This window comes from Sylvia atricapilla, chromosome 2, assembly GCF_009819655.1.
Source record: "Sylvia atricapilla isolate bSylAtr1 chromosome 2, bSylAtr1.pri, whole genome shotgun sequence".
Lineage (NCBI taxonomy): Eukaryota > Metazoa > Chordata > Aves > Passeriformes > Sylviidae > Sylvia > Sylvia atricapilla.
In genome coordinates, this window is record NC_089141.1 from 34,164,414 (window position 1) to 34,184,883 (window position 20,470).

At 37.3% G+C, this 20,470-nt stretch overlaps 1 protein-coding gene across 1 annotated transcript in view; it reads left to right on the top strand.

The window, feature by feature from the left end:
- The first annotated feature begins 16,134 nt into the window (after positions 1-16,134).
- The window catches only part of TYR (tyrosinase), a 41,009-nt gene continuing 36,673 nt past the window's right edge, over positions 16,135-20,470 (top strand). Inside the window, exon 1 of the mRNA XM_066339244.1 lies at positions 16,135-16,977. Coding sequence (XP_066195341.1) covers positions 16,135-16,977 — 843 coding nt within the window. The remainder of the gene's footprint in view (positions 16,978-20,470) is intronic.

Sequence of the window (20,470 nt, forward strand, 5' to 3'; positions counted from 1 at the left end):
AAAGAAGCATAAAACTTTGGAATTAGAATCTTGCTTATAGTCAGGATGAAAATATCCATAAATTCAATAAGCAAATTTCAGCTTCCCAAAGTAGGGCTATAAAAATATCTATATAGTGAAATCCCATCAGCTTGTCCATGATGATTAGTATTGTTCAGAAAATTTTAAAAAATAGCATTATTTATTTTACTTAAAATCTGCCTTAGCTGGAGTAGAATGCATAGCAAGAATCATTGCTGATTGGGTCTTCAGTGGACACTATGCCAAAGAAGTCAAGAATTTCTGACAACAAAGAAGTTTTAGTAGACCTTTCAATAAAATATTGTATTTTTAAATAAAATCTTATATAAATAGCTATTGTAAATGAAAATGAAATTGAAGTCGATAAGTGAAGTGCAGTATTTCAAGAACTCAGAAATTCTTTGCATATTTCAAAAACTTGCAGACATTTGGAATATTGAAGTAAAAAAAGATGAACTAAAATCTCTAGCAGGATACAAAAAGTCTTTTTATACTTTTTATGTTACCTTTACTGTTTCCTGTAAAAGAAAGTAGCTTAATGCAAATATTTTTATGTCTTCTTGGCATTCAAATGCTCTATAGATAGAAGACACATTTGGATGATATTCTGCTTTGACAAGCTTTCCAAATCTGCATGAGAAAGCAAGGTTGGAACTATAACTTCCGCAGCTTCATACAGATACAGATACAGATACAGATACAGATTAAGAAAGACTATCAAGAAAGAACATCTAAAAGGTCTTCTACTATTTAGAAACCTTGGAACTGACATTTCTTGCTCTCTCTTCCCTTCACTTACTGCAGAAAAAGCAAACAAATAGAATAAAATTACTTTTGCCAAGAATGAGTACTGAATTGAAAACCTCAATACATTTTTCCCCCTTCTGTACATAATCAAGAAGCCATTTGTTCTGCAGTAAAAGCTGCTTGATCATTGCCTCAAAAGCACTGTAAGGAAGGCTGATAACACACTTCACCATTTTAGAGGCAGCAGGGACTGCACATGCTCGGTGCATTTATCACCTAGGAAACAAATGATTGCATCTTATTTTTGGCATAAGGCTGTAGGTGTAGGAAAGATCTGAAATTCGCTCCCACACGGAGCTGAACTCATTCCTCATGATGCCAAGGGGAGCGCCGAGTGGAGCCGCTGGAAGCACCTCCTAGTGGTAGCCAGGGAACCACCCACGGGCACTAGACATGGAACCAGGGCTCCTCGCCGCGTGAATTCCCCGGGAACAGGCTGTTCCGGCCGGCAGAAGGCACAAGTCAGGCCAGGCAAGCATAACAGGCTCTCTGGAGCTGGAGATCTCCAAATGAAATCTGTGAGGCACCCAGAAGTAGCACACATCAAGATGTAAAAGCATTCAAATGGGTTTTAATGAAACAATTAATTTAAGTGCTCTTCAGAACCTGATGTAAATTGCCTCTGCATCAGAGCATTACAGCGGGAGGCTTAATATATTGATAGATTTTAAGGCCAGAAGGAACCATTATGATCATCTAACCTGACTGCTTGCATAGTACAGGTCAGACGCTCTCACCCAAAATTCTGTAAATAAAGCCCATAACTTTGGATTAAGCGAGAGCATCTCTCCCTGAAAGCCTTCCAAACCTGATTTAAAGAATTTTAATAATAGAGTATCCATTGCAGCCCCAGATAAATTGTTTAATGGGATATTATCGTTACTTTTAAGGTTTTGCCTCTTATTTTTAATCTTCAGTTTGGAGATTATTACCCACCATTATTTTTCAAGCAAACAGCTTGCAATGTAACTGTGACTTACATGGAAAGACCTTTCTGCTTTTCCATCTTTTCTTCCTTCTCTCTAAAGAGTCACCTTGATAATGTTCCTGGGACAGATAAACACATCCTCTGTTGGGTGGATCAGCATCATTCTTTCCAGCTTTTGCATGTAAATATTTGCCATGAAAAATATAACTGTCAGGAAATAAACCTTTGGTATAATTCTGGTGTCATTATACAGGATTTTCCTAAAAAGAGAACATCTGTAAAACACTACAGGCATAAATTCGTATGGAAATTGGTATTTTACAGTGCTTTTCCACATGGACATGTTTGCTGAATAGTTTACTGAGCCCAGTTTCAAGAACAACAAGCTCCTGTAGGATTATTAATGCACTACATGTTCTCTTTATCCTTTATTCCTCAGCTACGTCCCTCTCTAGACATGTTCGGAGTGCAAAATAATGTTTCATTCTAACCTTAACACACATATGTGCAACCTCACTGACAGCAGGAAAGAACACTTGTGATTTATACCCAGAAAGGAAATGAGAATGACCTCTTCTAGAGGGATGCACAATAAAGGGAATGATATAAAAATAGTGATTTCATTAAATCTGACAGGGTAATACAGATATGTGCCATTTAACAATCTAGTCTGCCACCATAATGACTTGCAGCATTCATGCTATCTGTACTGTAATGGTTTATCTGATAGCACTAAGATTTTTTTCTTTTGTCTGTGCAGTGCCTGGTGCAACAAGGCCCATGGTTAGGGACTTATGCATATTGTTATAGCAGAAATAAGAAATGCTAACCATAGTTCACTTCAGTGGGACTCAGTGTGCCCATATGGTCTGTCCATATGGAGCTGATTTTAGAATGGGTTTCTTTATGTGCAGAACCTTACCGGTTCACAGACAAAAAGATGAAACTTTTAATAAGGAAAAAAAATAGAGAATAAAAAGTAAACCTGATGGATAGAGACCACAACATTATTTTTCCTTTCAAACCTCACAAATTAAGAACAAAGACAAAAATAGCTACACAGAAATTAAGATCATGACTGCCTAGATTTGAGATCTCATTAATTATGGATACCACTTTGCATCACACAAGGTTAACACTCTAGTCAGGATGTATGCTGAGAGAATTAATATCTAAAAGCAATGATTGTATGTGGGGAAGCTGCTTCTTTTTTGAGCAAAATAATGATACCTCTATTCCAGCCTGCTAATGCTTCACAGCTTATAGACTAGTGCTTGATAGGCTGAGGTTAATATATCAAGTAAAAATTCCATGTCCCGAGACATCTGTGAAATTATTTCATCTTTGCAATGAGAAACGCACACAAATCGATGTTAATTGCAACATTCTTATTTCTGATTTAGTCAAATGCCTTCAAAGCTTGATGATAACAAGCTGAAATCAGCAAAGTGAATGTAGCGAGAGGCAACAGAGATAAGGATCAAGTGATAAGAAAGGAGAACATTTCCAGCATCTAAGCCACTGCTTTGGAAGGCTCTGTCCATGGAAAACAGCTTGACCTCCCTCCAACACATCTATTATTGCAAACAACTTTTCAGGGAGGCTGTATAACATTGAGGTTGCCAGCAATCCTGCTGCTTCAGAGCTAGGTCTGTGGTGAAACACACCACAAAGTAAAGATAAAAGATGGTATTTTTTCTTGAACAACAATGGTTTATTACGCCTCAAGGTTGCAGAGCAGAGAACTCAGTAAGTAAATTTGAAGAGGAATGGGTGGATGGATCACAGGCTGTTTGTCTCTGCAGCCTTTACTAACATTACTGTGAATTTTTGTACATGCCTAACAGAATAGCAGACCCCAGTAGCCCCATGCTAGGACTGTGCTTACTCCTATAATTACTCGATTTTATCCATCTTCATTTTAACATCCTGGAGCCACTGTTTACAGCAAACTGTTCTACCCCTTCTGCTTTTTCTTAATTGTAATTGTGTTGAGAGTGTGTTAGACTGAAAATAAGTCACTCACAGTTTTTTTCCTCACTCAGATTTTCTTCTTACTCCCTTGTCTACAAGTTGCTTAGGGAAAGTATATAGAGTTTCTGTCCTTCACATGTAGTTTTCATAAAATATCAATTTTTGGGTACAATAGCTCCAGAACTGGCCACCTGCTTCCTGCTCCCAGGCTGTTCAGCCCGTACTTGCAGTCCACAGTGAAGATTATGTGGGATCTTCATCTCCCCTCTTCAAGGGGAGGAGTGTGTGGGAAACACTACACATATTGCGTGTATATACATTGTAATAAATTCAGGACTGACAGAATATTTTTACTGAGTTTTATAGTTGTATTTTTTAATCTCTTGTATACTCTTGCCTTTGTAAAGGAGACGGATTGTAAAATGACTTCTCTACAGTAGTCAGACTCATAATGTGTATAAAGTGAAATGATTTATTACACGGGCCACAATACTTTAAGACTGGAAGTGTCACTTTGTAATTAAAGTGTCGGAACAGCTGGGATGATTTATAAGTTTGATATAATGAAATTATTATTCTGAGGTTTGTCTGTTTCTTGTAAATTTTGTCTACTCCTGGCATGTGCATTAGTCGTGTGGTATTTATAGCATGGGCTTTCCTAGCATAGTTTCAGGGATTAATGTACAAAAAATTAATGTATAAATCTTAGAAAATCAGATTAGCAGGATAAAATAATGAGGCCATTGTCAAAATAAGAATAACAGCCATGCTTCCCAATGTATTAATTCTCTTTTTTAAGGCTCTGAAGATATAGCACAAGTCTAAATGTGCTGTGCTTTACACATAGCACTAACTGTGCAGATTCATCTCACCCAAGGGAGTCCTCTCTGTAACACAGGTTAAAAGCATTGAGGACATGTCCAAACAGAGGGAAATTAGAGTTCTCAAATGGTGATACTTATTGCTCATGGTTTGCTTCAAAGCCACAAAGCCATACATTCAGTCTGCAAAATTTCCTCAAAGGTTTTCAAGCTCTACTTTGAGCCACTCTTTCCTGCAGCTGAACTCCAGTTCAAGGTGGATGTAAAAAAAACCATTCAATTTATATTGGTATCACAATATCCATTTTGAACAATAAGATTATTTTTTATTAATTGTTTGCATGGTTTTGTGACTAATAAGACAAAAGTTACCATGACATTATTTGGCAAGATTTTTGTTCCCTGCAGGGCTCCCTTGAGACACCTCAGCTTATTTCCTAAACTTTCTGTCTGCCTTGTCTAGAAGGTACCAATCTGCCTCCTGGTCTCTCTCCTAGTCCTTGCCATCTGCAATGGCTCCAGTCTCTGTCTCCAGAGACCTCAACTAAGTCTCTGTCTCACCTGTCACACATCCATGGATGCATCTGCTTTCAGGTAAATAAAGGTATGCATCTTAACTCCCAAAAGAAACTGTATCTGCTTGATACAGTTTGATTTTTAATTAGTTTCACCCTTTTCTTTAACAAGGCTACACAAAACCTTTACATTCCGAAAACAGACTTTGCAAGGAAATGTCAAAATAAAGCTGTTTTCATTTGAAATTTAGCAATTTATGAAATATTTTGCTCTTATGAGTTTTGCTCTTCCATGTGTGTGTTTTTTCTGAAGCCAGATTTTGAGTCTTCAGATGTTTGAACAGATATTTGAAAGAAAAAGAGGTCAGTTTATCATTAATAGATATAGGTTTGATCACTCTAAGACAAAAGCAAATTCAGCTTGAAATTGACTAAATACATAACAGAAAATTGAGACAAGTGATGATTTAGTTTGAGAATTTTTAATAAAATACATGAACTTTTCATTTAAGAATGAAATTTCAGGCTATCTTTCAATAAATTAAAACACAAAATAAAGTTATTAAAACCTTTAGACAAATCATTTATAAAACCAATATATAATGTGGGGTTTTTTTTTGTTTGTTTGTTTGTTTTGTTTTGTTTTTGTTTTTGTTTTGTTTTGATTTGGGTTTTTTTTGGTTTTTTTTTTTAAAAACTGATTCTCTGTTTCTTTTTCTTTTGGTGTACAGTGGGTTAGGGTTTTTTTCCATTTTAGGAAAAGTGGAAGAGGAAAACTAAACTGAAGAAAGTTATAATTACTATTATTCAACTCAAACTTAAAATTCAACACCTATGTAAGTAAGATCAGGAATGAGAATCCTTGGTGTTCTCTATATGCTATATTGTCAGATGAGAGTCTTCCTGCCTCCCACATTTTAATTGTCTTGTACCCTCAAACAATATGTGCTGCAATATTAAGGAAACTCTGAAAATTTAATGGTTTTAAGGTTTTAAAATTTCAAAAACTGGCAATATAGCTATTATTCTATCTCCTCTATTCCAAATAAGTGTATGGCAGTTGCAAAATCTTCCTTAAAATTCCTGATAATTCTTAGGTTTTTTGCAAAAATACAAATTTTTAAAAATTTGACTAGGGACCTTTTTCATACGCTTTTCAATAAAAAATTACTCATTTTCATTTTTTTTAATGACTACCAGCATGACACATTCTATATCTTGCAAGCTTTAATATTTTCTCCCAACACAGTCTTTCACAATTATTTTTATTGGACTAAAAATTGAAATTTCTGTCATAATTTTTTATTTCTGAAAAAAACCTTTTTTTTAATAAAGGGCTCAAAGCGCAAAATGAATTGATTAATAATGAAACAAACCATCTGAATTATTAGATTTTCATAGTTTATCGGAATACAAATTAGTTTCCAAGTCTCCTAGAATTTTTTTTCTTCATCTTTCAAGATTCTTTTAAAGTTAAGTGTTTGTTCCTAGGGAAATAATCCCTATAATAATTACAGATTATTCTGTATATGTACCTATTTTCCTGGTGCAGTGCACAATAACATTTTTATGTTAAGCAATATATACATATACACACACATACATATGTACACATATATAATGTGCTGCAGATTCCCTTTACAATAAACAGTAAGAAATAGGTGTTTACAGAATGCATTTCAAATCTCTGTGATGTAGGTATCTGCAAAAGCCATACTGATTGCAGCTAAAATCATCCATTTCTCTACTTTGATCATAAAAACCTTGACTGATATACTCAGGCACATTCTTTTGCAGTGGTATTTTTACATGGTAATATTTGAAAATGAAAAATGATTAACAAGTAGGTACCCCAAAATTTAGGGCACTGAAAATTATTAGCCTTTAAGAAAAAAAAATAAAAGTATTATTCATGCCTTGCTATCAAAAAGGAGTGGGGAGAAGTCAAGGAATGAAAATAACATGCTGGAAGACTTTTATTATAGAATTCAGCATGAAAACCTTCAGCTTTAATTCTCAGCAAGGAAAAGACTTGAAATCAGTCCAGGCATGAATATGAGCTTGGCACCCTCTGTGATATCCTTTTTGTTTGTTGTTTCCATAGAAATTGCATTTCAAAGTCAACATATGTACAGACTCCTTTAGTCTACATTTTATTTTAAATAGTTCTTCTTTACATCTTCAATATTGTTTTCTAGAAAGGAAGAAATACTTCATGTCATGTATTTGCTCATATATCTGGTATTGTTGAACTTTCCTTTTATTTGTAGGAAATATACTGTTCACTGTTAGAAAAGCTACTTATCTCCTAAGTTATTTCTATTTCAGAAGGTTGTCTAGAAATATAATAAAAGTCACAAAACAACTGATAAAGCAGGAACTTGTATTCTTTGATTTATCTGTACTTTGAAGTGTATAGGTGACATAGCTCTCATTTTAAAATTAGAGCATTTATCCAGCCTACTTCTTTGTAAGGATGGTTTTGTAGAATTAATGTAAACTTAACAGTACAGCCCAAAAATGCATAAGCAAGTTCATTTTTCTGATAGAGGCCTTTAGCAATTCTGTCAGCAACTCACGCAGGGATGTTTTTATTCCTGTTGCTTTCAAGAGGTAGGAAAATAATGTTTCAGTGAAGATGAATTCAAACCAGTGCCATACTGGGGGGCACTATATGGCATCTCTGCCAGGCTCAAGGACTACTCAGGTTTGCATTGGTGAGGCAATGCACGGTTAAATATAAGGTTAAGATCATCTTCGTACATCTCAGCCTGCCTCAGACATCTGTGTCTGGGCTGGTTACCTTGTCTTTTCTTTCTGTGATAGAGAGAAATTGTCCCCTTCTGAAAGGGATTAAACTGAACTCTCATAGTTGCCTGTCTCAGGTGAAATGACTGGACACATAGAAGGACACAAGTGGAACAGTAATTCAACCAGCTCTCTTCTGCTTTATGTTCATGAATTATTTTTTTGTTGTTGTTGTTAGTCTTGATACATTTCTCAAACACATTAAAAATAGGGTTTGTATGACCTCAGCACAGAGCTGCTTTGTTACTCTCCACCTCATTTTCTCTACCCGAGAATTAAGGCAAAATACACATTTATATGTCATACCAATGCATTAACCATTTTGCAGTTGTCTAGATCACATAAAGTATTCAAAGCTCAGGTAGTTACACACAGAAATATACTGATCACACTGAAATCAAATGCATTCAAGGGCAGTTTAAAAAAGAAAAACAATTAAAAAGTCACCCACAAAATTACTGTAATGAAAAACACTTGTCACCCAAATAGTAAGAAGTCCAACATTTTTTATGCACTGAAATAGAAAACAGGAGATTTGCCCTCATGAAATGAAGACAGTCCCAAAGTAGAGCAGAACCAACACTTACTCCTAGTTCTGGGAGATCCCAAAATATCAGACCTAGAAAACTTGAGACATCACTTCATATAGAAGAGCTACAGGCAAATGTTTTTAGTAATTTCTGAGCTTTGTATCTTTTCAATGGGGGAATCTGGCATGGTGTTGTGCCAGTGCTCGCTATTAACCATCACTTGCAAAATAATAATAAAATACTGAAAAAAACCCCAGACTCCTCAAGAAGGCATCCATACAAAAGGGATTGAAGTCCCTTCTCTTCACTAGTGTCTTCTTATTTTTGGTGTAAGGGGTAATTAAGATTAACCATATGTATGTTGGCAGTAATTTTCACACTATGACTCACTTTCAATCCTTCTCTCACTCCGTATCTGTCACTCCTTAGTGGTGAAAAGATCTTTGGTCATGCTTGTAGGCATGTGCTTCCAGGATGCACAATATTGCCCTGCAGCTTCCACATGCTTAAATGAATTTTACCTAACATAACATTAAACTTGGCTTTGTTTTTTGGGAGTGGAAGGTCAAGTTCAAATCAAGTTTGGCAGTAATTAATGCTGGATCACCTTAAAATCCACTAATGCACACAAAGCTTCCAAACCTTTTATGTGCCTGACAATGAATTTATTTGAGAAATGTAACAATTTATTTTTGGTGTGTCAGTCCAAGTCTGCGGTCTGCAAAAGCCCAGCTTGTTTCAGTGCAAGTGAGCATATATCCACAAAACAGAATCCTTTAATTTATAATGTAGCTAAATATTCCTTGTAGGGAGATAAACACGTTATATCTATTATAGCTGAAGATGAGCAAATGGGTCACAAAAGATCCTGGCATAAGCATGAGGTCTTTTAGTGGTTTTATGTGTTTTTATAAAAATGGAAGGTGTGATATAAAATTTCCTTTGAGAACTCTCAGAAATCTTTGCTTCTCCAACCTGCCAAGTGATCTGTTGAATCACATGAACAGAACCCAGTCAGTCCTTCACAGTTTCTGAAATTAGCCTTGCCACTAAAGGCCTTCAAAATTTTTATGTGATTTGGGTCCTTTGTTGAAACCATACTCTAACAAAAAGATTGGAATGATAAAATTGCTTAGGCCAAGTCTATCTTGTGTGACCAGGGACAATTTAAAATAAATGTAACCATTTAAGACTCAAGAAATTTTTACACTTATATCAGAAATATTAAACATATTACTTCCTGAAGTTTTAATTTGTCTTATTCAATACCTTAGTACCCTGCACAACTGATGCATCACTTGATTTCTAAACTATTTATTTCTGCTGTATTCTTCACGTTTGTTCCTTGGCTTGGAGAGAAGAAAGGAATTCCAGGAACACACTTGGCCATTTATTTTTTCAGAATTTTTTCTAGGTACATTCAGCCTCCCAGAACGTATAACTGGTGCACAAATAATGTTTACAGTACTCATGTGAATAACCTCAACAAAATCTACTTTGTTACCCACAAAATTGTTAGGATTTTTTTCTTATTGTTGTTCCAGATCTTTGCTTTTTCTTCTGAAAAGTTGAAAGCAGGCCTACCATTTAAAATTTATAAAATAAACTCTAAATCTTTCTGTCTTTTGCTTTCTACTTTAAGGATCTTGCTGCCAAATATCAAGGAGATATATGCTGTGTCATTTGCACTACTGTTGTGCAGTATAGGTCACATGCCTGGTGACATCCATGCTGAAGATACCATTGCAATTGGGCAATATTTCAATCACTTTTGTCATAGGAATGATCAAAATAAAGGACCTTGTAGTCCATTTTCCTGCTCCCTCAGTGGCCCTTGACAGATGCACGGTGGATCTGGGAACAGAACAAGCCTGTACAGACACCTCCCCGGAGTGATCTCCCTTCCTCAAGGAATTTAGGGTTCAGAGACTTCAGGAGCCAGAGATAGTACATCCATGTTCTGTGATTCTGTGGCTTATTCTGTCCTGAATTTGTATGGTCAGTTCTTGAACTCATCAAAATTTTCAGCTCCAATGAGCATAACGGCTTAACTACAACTTGCAGGAAGAAAAAATATCTCCTTTTGTTTATTTCATACACACTGCATTATAATGGCAAAAAATTAAGAAGGACAATGAGAAAAATCTCTCATAATTCCTCTTCTCTTTGTTACTCAAAACTGTCAGCTATTTTCAGAATAATTTTACAGTGGAAGGACTTTTCTTTCCCCATTTTCTCAGACTCCTAATGTCTTACCAAGACATTTTGTTCTTTATTCAGAGAGTTTTCAGCCTGAGTAATAGAGTTTCCTACCCACTGTTTGCATTGAAGTGAAATTGAATGTCAAGGTCTTATTTATATATTTATTTAGCCATGGAATAATTAGCGAAGTTCTACTGAGAATGTAAAGTTTAGTACAATTTGATTCTTCATTACAGTCATTATTTGGCAGGCAAGGAGTGGGGAGGGGAAATCAGAGACCGTGTATTTATATTTGATTCTTTCATGCAGCTGGGCCTTTGAGTACTGTCAGACAGTTATGGAAGGTTAATAAGACTTTTTGAATTCTAAACAATGTATGTCTTTTCCCCTTATCTTTCATATGATGTAGAGGTTTAAATTAATAGAAATGTGAGTGGAGCTATTATAGTTGTCTTTGTTATCTGCATTTTCTCCCTGCACTGATCTGGGTGTGAAGGACCGTGTGATCTCCCCTCTATAGAGCAGGGGAAGCAGGAGGAGGACACACATCATTCTCCTGTGGACCCTTTGGGTTTGCAGGTCATCTCCTTCTTGCCCATTCCAGCACATTCCTCTGCTTACAAATCTTACAATAATAAGTAGGTATGCAGGTAGCAATGTAGGAAATAGGGAACATTTGGTTCCCACAGTTTTCCTCCTTTCATTATATCTCATGGAAGATGTCTGGATGTTTTATTTTGTAGTCTGTCAGCACAGTTTTATCTGATTGCTCCTTCTACCAGAGTTAAGAAGATAAGGGGGTTTCAAGGAAAGAAAAATTGCAGACTTTAAGAACCCACTGCAATAACAATCACAAATTTTAAGAGGTTTTCTGAGGTTTCTGGAAGTCTAGCCAGCTAAAATTCTTTTCAAACTGAAATGAGGTAAAGCTTACCGCAGGTAAGGGTAATACTCAAAGGAAAATCCAAATGCAGCATATGATATTAATTTTTCTGCACATATTTTCTTTCCAGCAAAACTGGCCACATTCAATCACATTTTTGTGAGTTGTTTAGTTTGAGTTTTGTTGTTGTTGTTGTTGTTTGGTGGGGTTCTTTTTGTTTGGATTTTTTTGGGGGGGAGGTGGGTTTTTTGGGGTTTTTGTTTTGTTTTTAAATTTTAAAGGATATTCTGTTGGTGTGTGAAATTCAGGCTCTTTTGCTATCCACAAAGTTTTTATTTAGCTCAACAAATCTCTCAGATACACTTTCTCCTCACCACTTTTGAGTTTTTAAAGGATCAATTTAAGAACAAAATAATGTGTGGTTGAATTTAAAAGAAAAGTGTGCATTTGAACTGCTTATTTGATGTACTTGTACTTACAAGCAAAAGATAGGTTTAATGGAAGCCTAGCTGCTTTGGGTCCAGAAGAGGTTATATGAGGTGACCTCAGCCTCCAAGCTGATTTATATACCTGTATATGTCCCAACTAATTCTCTCATTCATTTTCCAAATTTAGTTTTTTGACCCTGCACAGCTGTGTTTGCCTTACCACCAGGAGCTGCTGAGACCTGCTTTATGCTAAATGTCACTCTCATGGTTTCTAATACACTGTTTGATCATCTGTTTTCCAAAGTGTGCACACAGACAAAACCAACACACTGCTACTGGTAGTTTTTATTCTTTTTTCTGTTTCTCTGCAGAGCTGAATAAATGGAGCAGGATAAGTCTGTGAGAAGCACCTAGAGGCAAATTTTAGATACAGTTGGTTCTGAGGAGGAGCCCAGCACCACGGACAACCCAGGGGGAAGTTTCCTCAAGTCAGCTTGCAGAGGAGTCACTGGAATCAGAGGACCCTGGAAATGAGGAGGAAGAGCATAAGCTTTTAAATGCAAGAGTAAAACTCCTCAGCTGGTTGAGACACAACTGTGGGGAACCTGTGATGATGGCAGAGGATGCAGCTTTGCAAGATGGGGGAGTCAGTCCAGGAGAGCTCCAACAGAGTAAAGGCTGCTCTTGCCTCTCCCTTAGTTTCTTCCACCACTAGTTTTGCACAGGGAGGGTTGCTTCTCTGACCCCTCAGCAGGCAAGTTTCCCTTGGAAAATTAGGAGAACATTAACCAGAAAAAACATTAATAATTTCCCATTAGGTTGCTGAAAAACCTGTGCTTTCAACCTCGGTGAGCTCTCAGAAGAGACAGGGATTTCCTGAAGCTGCACAATATTATCCACCTAGTTAAATCTGGGCCCTGGCCTGCTATCAAGGCCACAGGTATGAGTGACATAGTACTAAGAAATTGTTTGACACTTTTCCTCTGAAAGCTGATAGGAAAGCATCAGAGCCACATACCAAAATTTTCACTCTGCCCAGCATGCTTCCAAAAGCCAGAATTCCCTTTTGCTGCCTTTCAGCAAAGATCTGAAAGCAGAGGTGAAGTGTAAGTGGAGTGGAACAAAACTGTAGAAAATATTGCTTTAGTATGCCCCTTAGATGCTGTGCTGTCATCAAGACTGACAGGTATAAGGGAAGTCTTGTGCAGATTGATAGATTGGTAACTACTTTTCTTCTACTTCAGTCTGTAATAGGGAAAAACTCTCTTTTGCCTTTTGCTATAGTTTCTATACTTTCATTGCTCTGATTGCATCAGCACCTCTTCTCCCTTGCTTTAGACTGCAGATCAATGACATTTTTCTTGCTCCTAGAAGTTGCCTGTAATATTTGGCCTGTGTTTTCTTACCAGTCTGAATGCCTGAATTTCTTACACATTAAGTCTGTATCTATGTCTCTCAGTATCAGATCAAAAATAACATGGCCACATAATAAAAGCATTGATCCAGTAGCATACACTGGTTCACACAATCTGAGCCCAGTGGTTTCTCAGACTGAATTTCCTGTCTGGTTAATAGACTATCTGTCCTTCCACTTGTTCTCTAATTGTCAAGTGTCCTTGTACTTATCCATCTCAAGTAACCATTTTTTTGTCTTTTTCTCTAGACAATTCGTATCTCCATCAGTAATTGAGCAGCATCAACTTTGCCTATCCAGCCTTTGTGTCTTCACAGTTTTATGCTTCCCTTTTAAAATAACCACAATTAAAATTATTCTCCATCCCAAATTTCTTTTTGCCCATTCAACATAGCCAACTAGACCTAAAATCCCCACAGAATTCCTAACAAGTAATTAACAAGCAATCCTGAGGGATGCTTCCTTCATGGTGCCATCCGGCTATCAGAGTTTTTTAAAACCCACTAATATTACTTGAAACTTTGATTGCTTCAGTATTAGCAGCCCAGAATAGAAATTTCCGTGGCATTTTACAAAAGGAAGACATGATATTTTGAAGATCAACCCACTCAGCTCTGAAGAAACAAAGAATTAATTTTATGACGTAATGTGAACCCCCATTCAATGCCGTTGTTTTTTACTTGGAATGGTCCTTGTCTTTGTCCATAACTACATCAGAAATCCATAGGCCATGTCTCTGTGAAGCTCGGTTTAGCATTGCAGCACAGTGTTGAAAATCTGATCCTAATGATGCAAGCAAGCCAGCAGGCGAGCTTCAGGAAGATTTCTCACTACTCTGGAGGTTTTCTTTCTAGTAACTATTGAAATCTCATGCTTTAGCATGAGGGGTGTGTGCTGCTCCTGAGTCACATCCCTGATTCAAAGCTTCTAATTTGTACCATTGCACAGCAAATTCCATGGTTAAGCAGCTGCTTCAAAAGCTCATCATATGACAACTCTCAAGGCTCAGATCCTTGTTTTGTAACACTGAACATAAAATCTCATTTGAATATTAAAATAGAGTATTGAACATGTTTGTGTGTATGACTGTCTGCATAAATATATATTTGAAGGTTTTCTGGTTCCCTCTGAGGTTCTACCTCAAGTTTCTCCCAATCCCTGTAGCTTTTCAGTGAAAATTAAAAAAATACATATTGCTATTCTCAGAGATGAGTCTCCCCTCATGTATAGTATTTTTGTAGTAGCATCCATGGGAGGAACAGTAAATGAAATGGCAAAGTTTCCCAAACAGCCAGGTGAAAATAAAATAAAAGAAATCAAACATGTAGCATTTCTGTGATAGAATCTGTTTTACAAGACTAACATGGAAACCAGGGGAATCAGCTAGAAAATAGTAAACATCAGACTATGGTTAGAAATACTTTTTGAAAAAGCAAATCCTTTCCCTTTGTCCTTCTTGCTCCAGGCTCCCCCATCACAGGCTCCCTGGAAGTGGTACTCAGGGATAATCCCCTGGAATACCTGAGGCGTAGAAGTCAACAGGATTAAAGCACCTCGTGCTCCTCAGCACGGTCATGTGATGGCCTCCTGATCCCAGCAAAGGCCTTGTTTCCCAGCAAAGTTCTCACTTCATTTGCTATAAGTTGTTCTTGCCCTCCCTAAGCACAAGGAAATAATTCATAAAGATTTTAGTAAGAAACAAACCCAAGAAAACCACTCTTACTAACATCACTAGTAGCTGGAGAAAATAATGGTAATTCATGTGTGCTTTGCCCTGCAGTAAAACAAGTTATCCTCTTGCAAGGGGCAGCTTCAAAGAATGTCTAACTTTTAAATCTGCTCATGCAGCTCTGTCAGATCTGCTCAGGCTACTGTACAAGAAGAAAGAGGTGGGTGGTCTGGAGGCTGCCCAGTAACATATTGAGTAAAGAACACAGATATGGTGTTTGCAAACTGCTTAATAGGAGAAAAACAGGAGTCAATGGGTTTTTTCCTGATCCAGAGACAGATGTTTAAAGTGCTTTCTGAAAATCTATTGGCAGATTGTCTATGTTCCCCACAAAACTGCAGAGAAGACTGTCATGCGGACCTCTGTGTGTCATCAACTGTGAAAGCACTATCAATTCTAGGAGAAAAAACTATTTTCTGATGAAAAATGTATTACTTCTTTCACTCCCCTTTGCCATATGTTAATCTGAGAAAGGCAGTTTACACTGAAATGCAAAAATGCTTTGTCAAATTTGTTCTGGTTCTGCCGTATGTTCACACTTAATCTGATCCCATTTTATTTTTGCTTCCTGTTTAAAAAAATAGTTTGTTCACAAATTCTTTATTTTTTTATTTTTAGGTTCACTGTTCTTCCTATTTAACCAATCAGATTCTGCCACATCTTTATTCAACCAACCATTTGCTCTAAAACATATAATCAAACTAAGAATTCTAGGAACTTACAATAGATTCTGTGTCCAAACTCTAATTTTACTTCCTCTCCAATTGCCGGGGAGAGAAATCATGTGCTAGGCAGAAGATGAAAGTTTATAATAAATGCCTGCATTTTGAAACTTGTAGGGGGTGGAGACAAAGTCACTTGGCTTTCACCTAGAACATGTGATAATGAGATTAACCCTGAAGCGCATTTTGTGTGTAAATACATCTCGTGTAGGAATGGGAGAGGACATTGAAGGGTGTGCTGTAGCAGAAGTCAGCAGGGAAGCATTCCTGGTGGAGGGGAGGAATTCCTTGCACACACACAGGCCTTTGGAGGGGTCAGAGAGAACACTCCACGCACTGAAGCATAATGCTGATGCTCTCCTGCTGCTCTGTCAGCATGCTGCTATTTGCCCTGGGTTTTCTGCTCGTCATCCTTCAGCCGTCCGCTGGGCAGTTCCCCAGAGTCTGTGCAAATGTGCAGAGTTTGAGGAGCAAGGAGTGCTGTCCACCCTGGGATGGAGACGGGTCCCCTTGTGGGGAGCTTTCCAACAGAGGGTCGTGCCAGAACATCCTTCTCTCCCAAGCTCCACTGGGACCACAGTTCCCTTTTTCAGGAGTGGATGACAGAGAAGACTGGCCCTCTGTATTTTTCAACCGGACGTGTAGATGTGAAGGCAACTTCATGGGATTCAACTGTGGAGAGTGCAAATTTGGGTTCTCCGGGTTCAACTGCACTGAAAGGCAAGTGAAAATAAGAAGAAACATCTTCCAGCTCACCACCAGTGAGAAGAACAAGTTTCTTGCCTATCTTAACTTGGCAAAGAACATCCCTAGCCAGGACTACGTTATTGCTACTGGCACATATACTCAGATGAACAATGGCTCCAACCCCATGTTCAGAGACATCAATGTGTATGATCTCTTTGTGTGGATGCATTACTATGCCTCTAGAGACACACTCTTAGGTGGGTCCAGTGTGTGGCGGGACATTGACTTTGCCCACGAAGCCCCCGGTTTCCTGCCCTGGCATCGGGCCTTTCTGCTGATGTGGGAACGTCAGATCCAGAGGATAACGGGTGATGAGAACTTCACCATCCCCTACTGGGACTGGCGGGATGCAGAGGACTGTGAGGTCTGCAATGACGAGTACATGGGTGGCAGACATCCCACCAACCCTAATTTACTCAGCCCAGCATCGATTTTCTCCTCGTGGCAGGTAAGAACCCACTGAGTAAAGGGGAAGGGAATTATCTCGTCCGATTTTAAGCACTTAGGTGAGGTACACAAGATGGGGCCTGAGCCATACTGCATTCCCTTAGATATTCCTGGAGAGAAAGTAAGAGATTCCAGAGAGCAAATCAGATTTTATGTGGACATAATCTTCATTTAGAACTTTTCTTTTGTAGCTTTGTCTCACTTCTTTCTGACTGTAAGGATTTAGGTTGTTAAATTAAAAACACAGAAGTTAAGTGGAAGGGGGAAAGTTCTGCCTTTGTGTTCCAAACATGGGCTTTAGCAGGTTAAACATGCTTGATTCTGGTGTGCCAGTTAGGTCAGAGAAGCAGGATCTATGCACATAAATTTCTAGCACCACTGCAAAACAGTAGGTGACTGAATGATGGAAGGAGAAGCAAAGGCTTTTTAGGTACTCTACCCCTCTTCCAGTGTATTCCTCCCATCCATGAGTCAAAAACTATCAAATTAAACTAACCTACTTTCAATGTTAATAAACAGACAAGCAGGTAAACCAAACCTTTAGAGCAGAGAAGAATCAGCTGTGTAATTCACAACAGCAGTTCAAAGAAATAGAGAAGAAATAATCTCTCTTGCTCAAAGGACCTGAGAGGCAAATGCAATAGTGATTCCTTCCAATTAAAAGCACTTCAAACGAGTCCATAAAACACAATGAAATTATGTGTACACATAAGTGATCAGGTCTCACATAGCTGAACTATAGTGTGCTGTTCTAACACTGAGAACTTGTTTTGTCTCTTGTTCATCACTGCCACATTGCCTGAAATACAGTGACAAAGGTTTATTAGCTTCAATAGACACACTCCATCATGACAATAGCAACAGTTGCTTCTGGCATTGAAGTCTACGATTATGTTCCCCTAAATCTATCTTCTATTTTTTTCTGTAGCAACAACCCAAATGAAGGTTGGACAGTTTTAATGATTTAACAGAGAGGCAAATTCAAGCAGCTCTGGTATATTCTGGCATATTACAGATCAACACCCAACCAGGCTTACTGGGCTGGTTGTGCTGTATTTAGTCTTGATTTGCGCTCTCTCAATAATAGAAGGTGTGTATATTCAAGCATCTGGAGATTCAGTAACAAACTATTTATGCTATTCTCTGACATACCTTTTTCTCCCTCAGACAGGTACCATTTCAGGGACCATTCCCAGGAGAATTTTTGCATAAAGACACACTGTTTATGAGACTAAAATTATTTTATTGACATAGACATGGATAACTGATGTCACTTGGCTTCTGTGCCTGGGAAATTTCCTGGACACAGTTAATTTAGTGTTTGTACAGCCATAAAATAGATACAGATATAAATATGCATTTTCATTCCATTTTCTAGGATTCTTCTTATTTCTAGCAGTTTTAATTTGGATCAGCTCTACCAGCCTAATTAGATTGCATTGTCAGAAAGAAGTGGATCTTATGCTGTTCTGCAGTGGGCTGATTAAATGGCTGTGTGAAAATTGTACATGTGGTAAAGTGGATTAAATGAAACCAGAATTGTACTGGTTATATGTGTCAAGTGGAGCTATCAGTGCAGTATATTGGATGAGATAACCAAAGCAGGAGGAGGCAGTTAATACACAGCAAGGAATCAGCAAGTTGCTTGCAAAATTTTCTAAAAGACATGCAGTTGTCAGATAGTTGTGTTTGGCTCATTTCTTCTTCAAAGGTTTTTTATTAATTATGTCCAGATTCTTAAGATATTTCCATCTTGATAATAAATACCCAGAAGTTTTATTAGTAGCAATTAATATATTTAAGAAACAGTCAGGTTTATAATTTCTCATTTAAAGTTAGTTCCCACTAATATAGTCTTAAAATAAAGATTTTTTTAATGGAAAAAGTTGCTCAAAGAGATTTTTTGTATAACTTTAAGAGGCTCAGGAATAAAAGATAAGCTATGCTTTAAACATGTTGAGTGTCAGTGTACATAGGTAAGAGCAACTTAGTAATTTACTGATGTTTTACATATAATTTCTGAAAAATGCTATCACACATTTTCAGCCACTTCTGGTAATATTACTATTTTATCAAACTTTCCAAAATAAGTGCTAACTTTACTTTCAAAGGGTATTATTTCCCTCTAATATCTTGTATGTATGTACCGCTCTCCTCTCTTATCTAGAGAAAAAAAGAGACTGAACAGATCTGCATTTTCGGTCATGAGTTTGGAGTAAAGATACTTTTTTATTAGCATTGAATCCAAATTTAAACAAGTGTTTAATAGGAATAACAGTCAATGCAGTTCCTTTGAGTAGCACAAAGAAACCATAATATCACTCCATCCAGAAAATCAAAAGGGAACAAAAAGAGCCTTAGCTTGAACCCAAAGACAGCCACAGATCCGCTGCAGAATGCTCTGATTATCTAAGCTCTGTAGCTAAACAGCATGAGTGAAAAGAAGAAAAAAGAAGAAAGAAAAATAAAAAAAGAGGAAGATCCAGAAATGTGAAGGAATTTGAAGGAATTTAGGCTTTTAGCGAGCATTCAAAATAAAAAGAGGGCAAAAGAAATCTCTGAATAGAATGGTGTCCTTTTTAGAATTTTAAGTGTCTTTCCAAAGCATAACAAAACAATCCCTGCTATATTCGTAAATGGTTTAGATTTATTTAAAAAAAGGTAAAGTGCCTATTTGCAGAATAGCATCCTTCTTTCTTTTTTTTTTTAAACCCAAAGAAAGGAGAAAATACTTTATTCCATTGAAGGGTTGCCATGGCAACATGGATACCCATGGATACATGCTGAAATTTTTGCTTTCACCTTACTTTTTCTTCAACATGCGGTTGCTACCACTTGGCTGAATGAATTATCTATCCACATTTTCCTCATATTCGTCATCTAAGTGACTCTTCTGATTCCTGCCTCTTTTTTACCAGCGAGAGTATCAGGAATCTTTACTGGTTTTGTTTGCTTAGCTCATGTTTCAGGGCAGGTGGGAAGGGTTTTCTCATGTTTTCAATTAGTTGTTTGTGATGATTCAAGTGTTACACAGAATTAGGACTGCGTGAGACATACTAACGCTTTAGCAATTTTTGCAATTCTTTGCCAACTTAACAGAAAACTGTATGGGAGTTTGAGATATTCCATGATATTTTGGTTTCGTGGTCTTTTCTACAGGTATTCAAAATAATGGAACTGCAAAAAAAAAAAAAAAAAAAATCTAGTTTAAAATGTCCTTGCCCATGGCAGGGGTGTTAGACTAGCCCACCTTTAAAGGTCACTTCCAACCAAAACTGTTCTATGATTCTAAATAGTAGGAGATTAAATTGTTCTCTCTTCCACACCAGAACTAATTTCGAGAAACAACTGAAGTCAATGGAGTTGCAAATGCATAAAAGCCTTCTGCAAATTCAGAGCAGAATCTTTCTGCTGGCAGTTAACATTAGAGTCTGGGAATCCCCACAGTGTGCTAGACATAGGATGAAGAAAATACAGTTGGAGAACCTAAGTGC